The sequence below is a fragment of the Syngnathus scovelli genome, chromosome 19 (assembly GCF_024217435.2).
Source record: "Syngnathus scovelli strain Florida chromosome 19, RoL_Ssco_1.2, whole genome shotgun sequence".
NCBI lineage: Eukaryota > Metazoa > Chordata > Actinopteri > Syngnathiformes > Syngnathidae > Syngnathus > Syngnathus scovelli.
In genome coordinates, this window is record NC_090865.1 from 3,767,861 (window position 1) to 3,783,027 (window position 15,167).

At 45.7% G+C, this 15,167-nt stretch overlaps 2 protein-coding genes across 5 annotated transcripts in view; one reads left to right on the forward strand and one right to left on the reverse strand.

Annotated features, from left to right (window-relative positions):
• The first annotated feature begins 1,044 nt into the window (after positions 1–1,044).
• kcng2 (potassium voltage-gated channel, subfamily G, member 2) lies at positions 1,045–6,595 on the forward strand. The gene is made up of 2 exons (XM_049751640.1): positions 1,045–1,812; positions 4,658–6,595. Exons 1-2 carry the CDS (start codon positions 1,045–1,047, stop codon positions 5,468–5,470), a joined length of 1,581 nt encoding a protein of 526 aa, XP_049607597.1. The 3' UTR covers positions 5,471–6,595.
• Positions 6,596–7,167: 572 nt separating this feature from the next.
• Positions 7,168–15,167, reverse strand: part of LOC125987342 (solute carrier family 66 member 2) — a 37,606-nt gene continuing 29,606 nt past the window's right edge. Inside the window, exons 1-5 of one of the 4 annotated variants that reach the window (XM_049751654.2) lie at positions 14,227–14,817; positions 13,890–14,023; positions 13,322–13,372; positions 11,314–11,530; positions 7,168–8,518 (exon numbers count right to left, since the gene is read on the reverse strand). In XM_049751654.2, the coding sequence (XP_049607611.1) occupies positions 8,308–8,518; positions 11,314–11,530; positions 13,322–13,372; positions 13,890–14,023; positions 14,227–14,429 (816 nt within the window). In that variant the 5' untranslated portion in view covers positions 14,430–14,817 and the 3' untranslated portion in view covers positions 7,168–8,307. Of the gene's footprint in view, positions 8,519–11,313; positions 11,531–13,321; positions 13,373–13,889; positions 14,024–14,226; positions 14,818–15,167 lie in introns of those variants that run through there. The other 3 variants (XM_068649066.1, XM_049751655.1, XM_068649067.1) reach the window with 3 other exon arrangements.

Genomic DNA, 15,167 nt, shown 5'->3' on the forward strand with positions numbered 1-15,167 from the left:
CGTCTACGCATTATATAAGCTTTGACAAAGCATGTTGCTTTTTTTTTTTTTTTACTAGCTTCCATATACTTAAATGATCAGCGCACATTAAAGTTAAATACAACTGAACTGTGCCTAATAAATATACCAATCTGGATTTCTCTATACAGTTGAAGCGACTTTTGAGATTTGCACAATGTGAAGATTGAAACGTGCCATTTCTAGAGGGAAACAAAGCGAACTCGAAGTGTTTTAACTATTTTACACCGGCAGGACTGCGGGCTCCAGATGCTCGCCTTAAATAAAAAACGACGTGTCTCAGCTTGTTAGCGTGAACTTGCATCCGTGTGGAGCTGGAGATAAGTCTAGGGAGGGAAAAAAAAATCCCCAACAACTTCCGACATGATAAAAGAACATGATCGAGTGTCTTAACTGCGATCTGTTGTTTTCCCTTGGAGAGAGTCGGAGTAGCTGCTTCTTTTTCTTTCTTGCTCCCTTTCGCCTTCATTTTCAAGCCATTAGTTCTTTCATGTGGAGACTTTGGTGTGCCACACAACGGTAGACTCACATAATGCGAGCTCTCGCGTATTAGAGCGCCGTTGCACTTGAGAGGCGTGTAATATGACTAATGCATGTTTTCTATTTTCTTCCTTTTGACGCTAAGTGTGCAGTTCTTAAGCACGGTGCAGAAATAATGTACTTGTTTGATGTTGTTCCTCAGCCTATTGATTTAGAAATAAGACACACTCGAGTTGTTTTTTTTTTTAGCTTGGTAATAGGGGTGTAAATTCAAAGTAAATTGAAGGTAATTTTGTCCACAAGAGGGCGTAGTGGTAAGCACTGTAATGACATTGTGAAATGTCACTCAGCTATATATTTTCAATACTGGTCTAAAGTACTTCCCGCTCCTGGTACCATAACAGCATCAGAGCGGTGGAGGGCTTTTCTACTCACAGTTTCTTGACGCCGTTGTGTTTGTGCGTGGGCGACAGAGCGGCGGCGTGTTGCTGAATGGCTGACGAGCCGCGACCCCATTGCCCTCCGTTGTGAAGCAACGCAGCCACCATGTACCAGGAGGTGGCTTTCCTGGCCGGCAGCGCCGATCGTCAGTTCACCACTTTCCACTTCAAGCGGGTGCAGAACCCGCAGGAGGTGTCCGCCAAGAAGGGTGTCTTCTACAAGCGGGCCCAATGCCTGGCCAAGCCGCAAGCCCGCCAGACGGATGCCGATGACGCGGTGGCCATCATCAACGTGGGCGGCATCAAGTACCGCATCCCCTGGTCCACCTTGGATGAGTTTCCCTTGACCAGGCTGGGGAAGCTTCGGGGCTGCAGCAACGAAGCCGAGATCATGGACGTGTGCGACGACTACGACGGAAGCCGCAACGAGTTCTTCTTCGACCGCAGCCCGTCGGCCTTCCGCACCATCGTCACCTTCCTGGCGGCGGGCAAGCTGCGGCTGCTCAGGGAGATGTGCGCCCTGTCCTTCCAGGAGGAACTGCTCTACTGGGGCGTGGAGGAGAACAAACTGGACTGGTGCTGCCTGAGGAAGCTGCGGCTTCGCCAGGAGGAGTACAAGGAGATGCGGAGGCTTGAGGAAGAAGAGAACGAGCCAGTGGCGCCGCCGCCCAGCGAGGAAAGCTGCCAGTCGGCCGTCGGCCCGGACGACGAGCCTGAAGGCGGCTGCATGCGCAGGCTGAGGGACATGGTGGAGAACCCCCACTCGGGAATCCCGGGCAAGATCTTCGCCTGCCTGTCCGTCTTGTTTGTCGCCATCACCGCCGTCACGCTCTGCATCAGCACCATGCCGGACCTCAGGGAGGAGGAGGAAAGGGTGAGTTTCACTAGACGACATAAATTTGAAACCTTTTTATTATTTAGTATCTATGGCTGGTATCGGCAGTCTTCACGAGTACTCGATAGCTTCAAGTATTCATAGGAGAGGAACAAGTGGGCAGGACAGCGCCTTAGGGATGCACGGCGCCTCAATACAATTGAGATTATGTTGATGCGGCGGCCCACATCGAGTAAATCATCGTGACAGAGACACAAGCTCAGGGACGCACGGTGGCTCCGTGCAGAATGGGCTGTCACCGTGTCGTCGAGGCCTCAGAAGCAAAGGCGACGCCATAACAAGCTAACGACCACGCGGGTCACGGAAAATGAAGAGCGGTTCCTCCATTTGGGATTTCCTCGCCTCTGCTTCCCAGTTTTTAAAAATATATAATGTTATATAACATCAAGCTTATGCAAATTGGAAGTGTGAAATCCTAATTTCTACAAATATACCATAACCTCCTCTGACCAATTGTGGAAGTTTGTGTTTTTACGCGATAAAACATATCAAGTCGGGATTTGTGAGCTTATTTCTGATTTCGCTTTTTTTTTTTTTTTAATCATCTGCTATTTGCTCAACACACTCACCTATTATTGCTTCACGACCTAACATCGGCGTAATCCCAACTCAAACAAGCCGCGTGTTGCCCCTTTCGAGACCCCGGGAGACTCAATTTCATTTCACTAATTCCCCCTTGTGAATGATGCATAAGCCGAGCGTGATTAAAGAAGCCGCCTCGCCAATCTGTCAAACACTTCATCAAGGGAGGATGAAGGCTCTCTTTCTCTACGAGAACATGAAGCAAAGTCTATCTGTCTTGGGACACACATGTTCATCTTTAAAAGCGTGCTGAGGTTTTGAAGAGTTAACTTCTTCGACCACTTAAGAGCTGGCACAGCTTCACACATCACTTCTGAGATCTTCACCAAGCATATGGCGAGAAGAAAAGCGATAGCTGGATGCAAAACAAAGCCACCGTTGTCTGGCACCTCGGCGAGAACTTGCGATTGTATTTTTACCCTGTGTTTTCTTTACTTGCATTTAATTACGTGTGATTCTTTTACCACCTTGTTTGGGTTCATGCTAGCGTGAATCCAAACAGATCAAGACGTTAGCTGTAAACCGGCCCTTTAAGTGATGGAGAGCGTGTTTATTGCCGTTCCCGCAGTTGTCACAGGAGTCTAAGAGCAGCATAAGTGAATGCAAACTTTTTAAAAAAGCCACGGCTAATATTGCCCGTGTTGATGGCCTAGCATTTTTTTTTTTTTTTTGCTGCAATAGAACTCCGGCGTGGTGAAGTGCTTGAGCTAATTACGGCGTCTGCTTCCACGGAAGGGCGGGCACTCTCACCGCCGTCATTACGGAGCATCCATTAGGCGTTCTTGCCAGTCTTTACATTAGCGCCACGCTAATGAAAGCATCACGTGGAAAACATTTTGTATTTGTGCTGTCTGTGGTAATAAGTCATGTGGAATCATTTTTTGCTTTCTTGCAAGTTAGGCACAAATTGGGACGGAATGGAAAATGACATATCGGCTGGTAATGCAAGGCAGGAAATGGTCACATGACCTGACCTAATGCTCACGCACTCAGCCTGTCTGACTCTTCTAAAGGCCAGTCCATTTAGCAAAGATTTTTTTCTTCTTCTATTGCCAACATGTCGTATTTGATCGTTTCTCTTTCCAACCCTCCCAAATTTTCATGTCAGGTTTTTGCCCTCCGTGCTGAAGAGGCGACACATTTGAGTTACATTCATCCTCGGAAAGAAAAGTGCCATCCATCACAAGTGGATCTGATTTGTGCTTGTTCTCTCTCTCGCGAACTTGGAGCTGGCATAAATAAGATTTTGTCTTTCTAGTACTTTGTAAAAAAAATGGACATCCTGTTTAAATCCGCATTTGAGACTTGCAGACTGTTGTTGCTTTGATTCCATTAGTGCCACTCATGCCTCCAAATTTTAATCCCATTTGGGACTAAACAGCGCCTAGGGACTCATTTAAGCTAATTGACATCTGGCAAGAACATTTTCTTGTTTTATCCACGTTGACCAACACTTCCTCTAAATCTTAACACCTCAAAAGACACACACATCAACACGATTCACACACACACATACATTTTGGAGCCTGCTGATGCAAAGCAAACACGGCCGGCAAATAAATGGAAGAAATTGTGGAGGTGAAGAGTCAACAGTTTCCACGCTTGTCTTGAGCTGTGATGATCAACAACTGTTTTTTTTTTTTTTTTTTTCTTTACTTTTTCTAGTTTTGTCTACGGCTTGCTGTTTATCGCGTAAAACAAAGTGAATGCTTAATAAGATTTAAAGGTGAATGCGTCAAGATGAAAAGCAAGCAGTTCTCGCTTCGGGGCCCGACTGGCTTAATAACCAAACGATGTCTGGTAATTATGCGCCGGAATATTCATGAGCGCGGCGAACGACTGATGACAAAGAGATTACTTTTTTTTTTCTTCAGCGCACCTTTGATGGTGCGGGTCGGTGCTTTTTCTGTTTTGTTTGCGCACTTAATGGATGTTCATCACCTTCTTTGTTCATTAGCAACAACAAAGTCACAAGGCGAGACTCTCGAGACGCTTTGACTTAATGACTGCGATGTCACCTCCGTATTCATCCTGACACTTCGGAAGCAGCGAAAGAGCAAAACAAAAGACAATTATAAGTGTATTTAAAACAGGCGAATAAATTTGCCTTAGACAACGTCGGCCATCTATCAAAGCATGCAAATTGACGCAGTGTTGATATTTGACCACAAACGATGCAGCAGCACATGTAGACAGTCAATGATGTCACTTACCTTCATGTCGTTATGTGTTGACCCTGCAGGGGGAGTGCTCCCAGAGGTGCTTCAACATCTTCGTTCTGGAGACGGTGTGCGTGGCGTGGTTCTCCCTGGAGTTCGTGCTGCGCTTCATCCAGACCCAGAGCAAGTGCATGTTCCTGCGCACGCCGCTCAACGTCATCGACGTGGTGGCGCTATTGCCCTACTACACCACGCTCATCGTCGACTCGCTGTCGGTGGGCGGCAAGCCGGCGGGCTCCGGGAACAACTACCTGGAGAAGGTGGGCCTGGTCCTGCGTGTCCTGCGGGCGCTGCGGATCTTCTACGTCATGAGGCTGGCCCGTCATTCGCTGGGCCTGCAGACGTTGGGTCTGACGGTGAGGAGGTGCGCGCGGGAGTTCGGGTTACTGCTGCTCTTCCTGTGCGTGGCCATGGCGCTCTTCTCCCCGCTGGTGTTCCTCGCCGAGAGCGAGTTCGGCGCCAAGCAGGAGTTCACCAGCATCCCTGGAAGCTACTGGTGGGCGGTCATCTCTATGACCACGGTGGGCTACGGAGACATGGTGCCCAGGAGCATCCCCGGCCAGGTGGTGGCGCTCAGTAGCATCCTGAGTGGCATCCTGCTCATGGCTTTCCCCGTCACGTCCATCTTTCACACCTTCTCCAGGTCCTACGTGGAACTGAAGGAGGAGCAGAACCGAGCACTGAGGCAGAAGCCGGACTCGCAAGACAGCACCAAGTCGCAGAACAGTGAAGACTCCCAAGAGACGGACAGCTACCGCGGCCCCAGCGAGGCCGCCATCTCAGCTGTACAAAGAAGGAAGTCCATGGCTCTGCAAAGGGAGCAGGCCTGCACTTAACTGGTCCTTCCAGGGAAACATCTGCTCTTCAAGAACTTGAGTTGGAGTCTCTGCTTGGACCAAACTTTGGAATCATGGCTGATAAATTAATAACTATCCAGGAGAAGAAAGGAGGAGACATTTTAAGATGGACACAGACAAGAAGCGAGACTAAATTGAGTATTGGTTCTTTTTTTTTTACCAATCTTACGATCAAAATAGTTTGGTACAATCAAAAAAATACTTACCGTAGTTCAAGCAACGTTGGGCGGAGTATATCAGTATTAACTTGACACGGAAGGATAGCCAATTACGAGCTAAGCTAACTAGCTTTCATCATTTGTGTGTGTGGTGTCACCACAGTTGCCATGTAATTTTTCTTGTTGTGTTGTCTCACAAAAAAAAAAAAAAAAAAGCCTACCCGGCTTAAGTCACTCGTGGCTACTGAGCCTTCATCCTAATACTAAATATTTCACCGTCTTGTTTGTAAAGCAGAATGATTGAGAGAAAAAGGAATTATTGACGCTACTGATTCATTCCCATTTACTCATTACGTATGCGCTAAGCGTGCCAAGCTAATTATCAGCCACAAGGCAGCAGAAAAAAAAAAGGTCTTGTTTACTGTTTAAAAAAATGGCAAAAAAAATCAAATGGTAAAACATTTCAGGGAATTCAAGATTTTTTTTTTTTTTTTTGTGTGTGCGTATCAGTCGCTGACAACCCCTTTAGTCATAGTTACAGCTCAGCCGTTGCACAAAGGACAAAAGAGAAAGTACAAAAGCCTTTTGATACAAGCCCCTCGGGCGGGCAGCAGAAACAAAAACAGCTGACTCGCTTTCAGCCGAGTCAGGTGTTGAAATAATGGTTTCCCTCAAACCATGAGGGCAGTTTGTGATTTTGTGTGACTGGAGTGCCTTGTCAGGAGAAAAAACTGCAAAATGGTTCCTGTGCTTTTTTTTTTTTTTTTTTTTCAAATCTCACACAGGCATGTTTAAAGCAACGCATGCATACTATTGCACATAATCACTTTTGATTTATTTTTTAAAAAGGATGGTTGGAATGAAACGACCTGGAATGTATTTTGTTTTTAAAAGCGCCTCCCTTAAAGAACAAAATAAAGATTTGAATGAATTCCGGCGCAGGAAATTGTCGGGTTAACAATTCATTACACAGCTGCTGTGCTTAAGAATATTTGAAATTGTTTGTCCTGTGTTTCTTTCCCTAGCACGTTAATAATAAATGTTTCGTCGAGTGATGTGGGCAACTTTGATAAACAGTGACAGCGTCTCCTGTGAGGTGAAGGTTTCCAGATACATGGAATAAATTCGCCTCATGGACACGCACACTTCACATCGGTGCCCTTCAACAAACATATACGCAGAAATAAAAATGATGAAAGCAAGGATGAACTTCTTGATACATTGAAGAACATCTTTCTTTTTTTCTGCCATCCCCATAGAGAGTATTCTGTAAAGTTCCCGCTGTTAAAATTGACCTTGATGGAGAACATGTTTGAAGCAATGGTTTTAAAAGAGGTAAACTTTTTGGGCGCTGTTTTCAACTGACTGACTTTGTTTTCCACAACTCGCGAGCTCCTTTCAAAATTGACAGTTCATGCACAATTCACTTATGTAATCGTTTCCGTCGCCTGTTTTTAAATATGTCACACCTCCTAATATGGAAAGAGTTCAGATTGGGTGTTAGGTGGAAAATTATAATTGCTTTAAAACTGCTTTTAATATTTGCTAGAAATTGAACACAAAGCACATTTGTCGTATAACATGTTGAAATTCAATACATAATCGTACAACACAAGCAAACATTTGGCGGCTGTTATGCAAAACAAACAGCAGCTGAGCCTATTTGGTCCAATATTTTTTTTTCTACTCTATTGTTGGTAGATAATATAGAGGTAACAAGATATGCTTGGATAGAAGCATGTAAAGCAAAATGATTAAAAGACGATTTGGGTATTGAGTTGAACGAAGTGTGTTTTTGCCGCGAGAAATGAATTTGGAAATAATATCAAAAAGGGCGAATTGCCTATGTGGGTGGATCACGGCCAGCTCCACAGAACAGGAAATGAATTTCCGTGTAAGAAGATGGATATGGAACACAGCTCCATGAAATGAGATGGACAAGGAAGGGGAGTTATTAAATTGTCGGGGGGTGGGGGGGAATCAATCAAATGGTCTGGTAGCATGACGACTGAGAAGATATACAGATATGTCTTTGACGCTTGCAATGAGCATAATTCAAAAGTCCCTTCGCTTCGTTAATTCCTGCTTCTTCTGACACGTAAATACTTCAAGAGGTCCATCTGGGTAAAAGTCCAAAAGCGGGTTGAAGCGAGGATAACTCCTCATCTGAGAAATCGCCCCGAGGTCATTGTCCTATTTGGTCCAGTTTAATAGTCTCGGGTCCTTTGAGTGTGCCGAGGGGGAGCGTGGGGACCGTGAGAGCGGCGAGGGTTAGAATTGACCAGCATGCAACAGCGGGAGGGGGGAGGAGGGGGGGGAGGATATAGTCAGTAATGCTGGTTTAAGGCAGAGGAGGAGGGAGGGGGGTGCAACAGTCAATCCACATGCCTGAACCTTCAAAAATTGGTTCAGTTCAGTCAACAGTGTGCAAAGACACGGTATGGATTAGTTCCAGGTTAAGGGGTGAAGGTTCATGTCAGGGTTTTGGGGGAGGGATCCTTCCGTCTTCCGGCGTAGTATCAAAATTGTAACAAGTTGAATAAATGACACCTATTTTATACTGTGCTGTTTTAAAGATTAGAAATATTCAAAAGCATGTCGCGGTTTAGTTGTAACAAGTTCTCGAGGCATCAGTGCGGTCAAAGTTCTTCCCGGATCTCAGAGGGCTTTGGCGCTGGTGGTGTGGGAGGCGGCGTGCGAAACGGGCTTTTGGGGGTAGAAGCTATAATAGAAAACCTGGAACAGGATGGCAAAGTCCACCAGGACCTGCAGCATGCCGCAAGTCCAGAACTGCACGGGGGCTTGGGTGACAAGGAAGTAGCCCGTTTTGAAGGTGTCGCCGCTCGTCCACATCAGTACCATCTTGACGCTGTGAGGAAGAAGATGGCGTGAGTGATGGGCCGCCGTCGTTAATTGGAAATCAATCGACCTGATCAAGCTTGACTGACTCCCCCCATCCCAGCCCCTCCCCATTTCAATAACTCACATGGACCAATCACAAACGACACGAAAGTGGCAATTTCACTTTGCACCCGCAGGATCAATCTCCTTCACGGTATTTTTTTTTTTTTCTTGACTAACACTAAGTAATGAACTGAAAGTGCGAAGCCTCTAACAATACCCCAGAGCTGCAAACACCTCCCGTCAACACGGAGCCAACACATTTATGATTCGTTCTGATTGAGTGGGATCAATAAAACGTACACCTCGACAACATCTAAGAATCAATCTACAGATGCAAATATTCATCTTTCCATAGGGCTCGGCCTCATTATCCTGCAAGAGGTTCAACCATGTTCTCGGTGCCTGCCACAAATCCCATCGGCCTCCTCTGGAGAACGAATGACGGCTAATCTGATGTCTCCACATGTCTGCGTCTCCAAATTTTAAGTGCGCATCCGCCTTGTCAAGAGAGCGGATTTGCTGCTCAACCTCCCTTTTGCATTATTCATCTTTGCCATCTTCACCTTAGCTCTTTTCATTCGGAAGGCCTCTCTTCAAGTGAGCCTTGTCGTTTACCTCACGTTGCACTCTCACATCCCTTTTTTTTTTATTTCACCCTTTCTTCTATACATGAGCCTCTTTTTTCTTCAGAGACGCAATCCTCTTCAATCTGGCAACCTCCAGCTTCTCCGTACCTGTTGGCCCTCCCCTGCAGCTCACAGCGAGCAGCTTGTTAGCCACGTTCTTTGTCAACCTCCACCTCCTCCTCCTCGACTGTCGTCTTGGTTATGAGCATGCCTTCCTGCAGGTAACCATGAGAGAGGCGAGAATCCTGTTTGATCGAGTCCTCCCCCGCCCATCAAAACGCGGAGGGGGCTCGGGGGTGCCATGAGAACATCGTCTGGCTACTTGTTTGTCTCCTTCTGGGAGATGTACTCGGATCAGAGTGCACAGTGCTTGAATGATTGAGAGGGGAAAAGAGTTTGGACACACACTAAAAAGCTATAAATTTATCAGAGTCTACTCGTGAAGCAATTTTTTTTTTTTGGGTCCTCCTGTGTATGACCCTGTGGTGCCATTATCTGGCATAGACTAGGACACAAACCTTATAAGGCTGCACTTGGATTTCTAGATGCCTCCATGTTTAGTGTTTATCTTGTGGTTGTTTTATGGCAGGCCGCTCGTGATCAGTATGCAGCTCTGCCTTTTCGCAAGCCGTTTAAAAACAAACTCCTCGTCTCTCGTTTGGCCGCGACTCCGAAATATTTCCGGGCGTCTGCGAAAAACGAAGCCTATCTCGACCTAGTTGGAGTTAAATATACTAAAAGCTGCCCACACAAATTAATTATACAAGCTGACAGGTGGAGCAATTCAAACTAGGGGAGAGGGAGCACTAAAAGGAACTTATTATTGACGGCAACATCCTACACACACGCGTGTCTATTCACGCTGAAAAACGGTATTTCGCTAAATCAAGGACGTTCTCACGGGACGAACTTGTCTGATGATTAAAAACTAGCTTTCTCTCGCACGTCTCGCGCTGCGGAATCGTGAGGATACGTTCACATGATCGGCCCGCTCGCTGTAGAGCCAATTAATTAGCAAGAAGGCGCGAGATGCTTCCAGGCATGGATTAGCTTCTGAGAAGAAAGGGCACCATGGTTTACGTCTCGCTGTCTGTCTGCTTACTCAAGCGCGTACACACGTGTTCGTTCGACGTCTGTGCGTCTAAACATATGTCCGCGGATGAAATAGCGCTTTGTCTGGAGCGTGGCGCGGACCTTGAACGCGTCAAGGTTACGTAGCCTAGCAACGGCTGTCTACTCTCAACAGGTTGCGCCGACAAGACAACGGAGGGTGTTTACAATCTCTGCAGCGGGAAAGAAAATGACATTGAGAGGTTTTTTCGGCACGCTGCTGAGCTACGATATACATTTACACGTACGTGCGGATGCGGGGTGATTAAGAACAAGAGGCAGAGAAGGTCCCCTACTAAGCGGCGATAAAAGTTGTTATTCCCACAGAGCGGTGAGGAAAATCTGCCTGTGAGTATTTGCTGTTTGTGCCTCTTGTGTAGTTTAAAAGTTCATTTTAATTAGCCTGACGTTTCGCATTATACGTTAGCATTAAGCTAGCTGACGAATGTTGGCGGAGAGTGGGTAGGAGTTTCGTAGAAAACAAAAACAACAAAAAAAAAGATTGGATCAGAGAGGGTTTGTGTGCGTGTATGGAACAGCTCAGCGTGGGAGCCGTCATGGCGGGTTAGGTGGCCAGGCAGCCCTGCAGGAGCGCTCTTATCTGACTACTGCAGCGAACCCGACAGTAGCCGAGGGGACACGCACACACGCACACGCGCTGCGGGAAAGCTTTTTATCAGCCTTGTAGACTTATCTCCAATTATGTTTTTTTCTCCACCTATCATATTACATCCCCACCCCATTATCCATTCATCATCCCGACACAAAATGCGGCTTTAAAGACGCTGACGTGTTTTATGGCTCGGAAAGGCGGAAATGTTCCGTTTAGGAGAACAATAACAGTCATGAGCGTTTTCATCTGTCTGCCGATTATTGCCTCCATTAAAAGATTTAGCAGAATTTGTGATGAAATAACACTTTGTTTGACTACCCCGAGGCCACGGATAATAAACAAAACTTTTAATCTCTGCCCCTCCCCTGATGTAATGTTTCGAACATGAGCAATCAAATCCAAAAGACTCACCTCATGCCTTCCGTGGATTTGTTCTGGTAGTTGCAGTAGAGTTGCGGCGTTCCCAGCATGGCCTCGCAGAAGACCGCCAAGAAGCCCAGCGTCTCCACGTAAACGGCCGAGTCCAGCAGCACGTAGGTGACGTAGGCCGCCGTCAGCGTGAAGGCCGCCACGCACTGAACGTAATCCAGGAAGCGGCTCCACGACCAGAAGTAGTTCCAGTCAAAGTCTAAAAAAAGTCAAACCACAAAGTTAAACCTCATTTCGCCACCTTTCCGAGTGAGTAAAAGTGAGAAAAGCAAGCTGCTTTTTATAGTCAGCTAAATTCACACAAGGCTTCACACTTGAGCTGTGAATCCTCACGCGACACATTTACAAATATATAAATAAGAAAAGAAAGCCCCGTATATGAGGCTGCCACAAATAGGGCCCCGTGCCGCTTTGTCACTTTGCAATGAAAACAATGAGGAGCCCCCTCACGAGGGACAATGATCATGATGGAGGTGTTCGGCACGGCTCGCATTAGCAAGGGCAAGAACGCTAATGGATGATTTAGAGGCAGCCATCGAGAGCCTTCCAGCTCAGAACAAATGACAGCGCGGAGATTCCGAGCACACTTCTTGTAACAATCAACGGGGCCAAATAGTCATCACGGTCTCATATCGAGACGCTGATGATGACAATGATGGGAAACACGAAACGATTGAACAGATTCATCATGAAACTCATATCTGGCTAGTGATTGTTTTTTTTGCAAACATCACATTCATCCAATCGCACAAACTTTGCTGGAGGATTCATTAGATTCACCTGCTAATGAGCTCCAATACAAAAAAAGGCTTTTTGGAGTGGTGGCTATGTGCCAAAATATGGAGACTAGCAACAGTGAAGAAGCAAATGTATTCAAATCTGCTTCCAAGAGTTCGGAGCAGCAGCAGCATAGCGAATAATGTTGTGCATGCCGAGTTGCACACAACAAGCGTCACGCTTTCTCCTCCTCTTCCTCAGCACTGAGGTATTAAATGAAAACTACAGTTAGCCAAAAAAAAACAGGACGTGCAGTATTTCAATCGTATTATTCCTTTGTCCTTGTGTTGGGCGTCGCGAGGAAATAATATGATTAAAAAGGCTGCCTTGCAAATGTCAAGTTGTTTGGATGGAAGGGCCCCGGTGTTAGAATGGGAAAGTGCACCTGCTGCCGCCACCGTGACAACAATTACAGTATTACGTGCTGTGATTAGGGCAGTGGAAAAGGTGTGTAATCAGGTGAGAGGTGCGGGCGGAGAACCCACCCCCCCACTGACTTGGCGGGGGGGAAGTGGGGGGTTATGACAGACAGCAATGCATTTTGTTGCTCTGTGTTTAAACAGGGAGGTCAATGAATTTGGGACATGGGGTCAATCCTCCAGTGTGGGTATTTGCTTCACCCCCTTTCGAGGAGGACGACAAGCACAGACACTATGTTGAGGGTCCTATAAAACATCTCCATCAAAATAAGCAGAAATAAAAAAATCTGAATGAGGTCTTAGAATGAGCAAATAGTCTCTGACTGCCATCTCATGCCCGTACAGGAAACTGCAATTCAGTACGTATCGCACAGGCCACAGCATTAGGTACGCCTTAACTCCAATTAAGAACTAAGAAGAAATAAAAGAATCAGAAATAGAAAAAATTTCAGCAAAGCATCCCGAGTGCCATTTTCTTTGCTTTGCGGAACAAATGTCTCATTTAAAGCCACTCATTCAGAGAGTGAAGTATTTGAGAAATGAAGGATGATCGATTATGCAGTCTACTCCAGCCGTTAAAGATCAGTCCAACACACATACACAAAAATCAATAAATGTTAATATATGTAGCATGCAGTATACCATGCGGGGAGGTCACGCATGCGCAGGACATGTGAGTGAGCAGCATGCTGTTAGTTATTAGTTAATGTTGGCAGGGCTGATGGCAAAAGTGAGTGAAAGAGGTCCAGATGAGTTGATGACGGATGGCGGACATATTTTAGTGGAGTACCTACCCAGAAAAAGCCTCTTAGGGATTCGTACCTCCTCGTCCTTAATTTCTGAGGCTACAGACGGGAAATAAATGCACAAGTGAGGAAGAAGAGGAAGAAGAAGAAGAAGCAGGAGGAGTGTTTGGTTTGGATGAAGAGTCCGATTTGAAACGACAGAAACAAGGACAAAAATGCTTTCAATGAATAGTGAAAATCCTGAAAAAGAAATCCGCAAAGCTGTGCAATTGCGCTCTGGTGCCACAAGATGGCAGCAAAGCGCTACCTTTGCTGCATTGGGGCTTAAAAACTTGAGTTTTGTTTGTTAGTGGAGCTCTACCATTTTATCTTGAGTGCACCAAATCCTGAAGCAGGATTAAATGCTTGACGGGGGACACACACATCACGTGACTTCACTCACAACCTCCGATTACTAAAGCACTTGAGTCAACAGAAGCCTGCAAAGCAAATAATGCAGTGCTTTAGCTCTTAGTACAATGGAGACTGACTTTTTGTTTTAGGTGTGCACATTTAAAATCCTGCACACTGCAGGAGTGAGGAATTCAAACAGAGTATGAAAGGAGGAGTTTCTGACCTAGGAAGGATCGCCTTTTGGTGTTGAGTTCAGCATTCACACGGACGTTGGTGCACAGGTTGAGCATGGCCAGCATGGTGGCGATCATGATAATGCTCTGCCACAGAAGCAGCGTCTCGAAGTAGTGGCCAAACCTGACAGGAGGAACAGGAACATTGCGCAATTGGCCAGTGACATGCTGCAGCGCAGATAGTATACATGCTTATTCATTTGAAGCAGGAAAAGAGTCATGTGGTGCAATGACACTAGCATTGCAGCTGACAAGGTTTATATGAGTTATTTTTATTTTTTTATTTTTTTTTAACAGTTTGGTCAAGTGGCTAACCATCATTCGTACCTGAAGAGGATTCGTAGAATGTTGGCCACCAGCAGGACTAAGCACACATAGGTGGAGAAGCCCTCGGCGTTCTGCGTGCGCCGGATGTCCCGGTACTGCGGGATATAGGGCACCACCCCGCCGAACATCATTGCACCGGCAGCCACCCACGACACAAGCCAGTTGAATACGCTCACTATCTGCGCAAACGCTTCGTCTTCCATTGTGACTTGGAGCTAAATTCGTACTTGCGTCAATTGACGCTGGTTATCAGAGCAATCCAGACGCACCCTCCGCTAACGCCGGAAAAAAAAAAAACGATCACTCGTTACGAATAAAAATAATGTAATCTAATAAATAATCCCAGCAATTTAAATAAAACACAATAAAAATAGGAGTTTCACTGTTGTCGCTTCTATTTATGGTGGACAAAGGGACTGAAGCTGGTGACTAGTTTTGCACTAAGGCTGCATTTGATCGCCATGTCAAAACGTCCAACATCATTAAAGTCACGCTTCGAATAGATCAAATGTTTAACTAAAAACAATTTTGGCGAGGCAAAAGTTTGACAAGCCTACCATCAACCGAGTACCATTTAGATTCTGACAGTATTAACCGGCACTTCCTGTATATGTTTTACGTCACTTGAGCAACCAAAGATGTTTAACTCATCAAGATAGTTCACTCGTATTACTTGATCGCAAGCGAAACAAAACAAATAACAAAACTACGCGTTTCTAATTAAGCAAAACTCAACTACAAGTGACCAGTTAGTTGTGGTAAATTTTGCACGATTACGCAACACGTTGATTGGAATTCGTTGGGAACTAGTGAATCATTAACACAAAACGTTTACCAGTAACTAATTTGTCACATTACAGTGCATTGAAGGGTTTTAGAATAGATGACATCCAGATTAAAAAAAAAACTCACTGCTTAAAGATAGATTTATAGTTATGCAA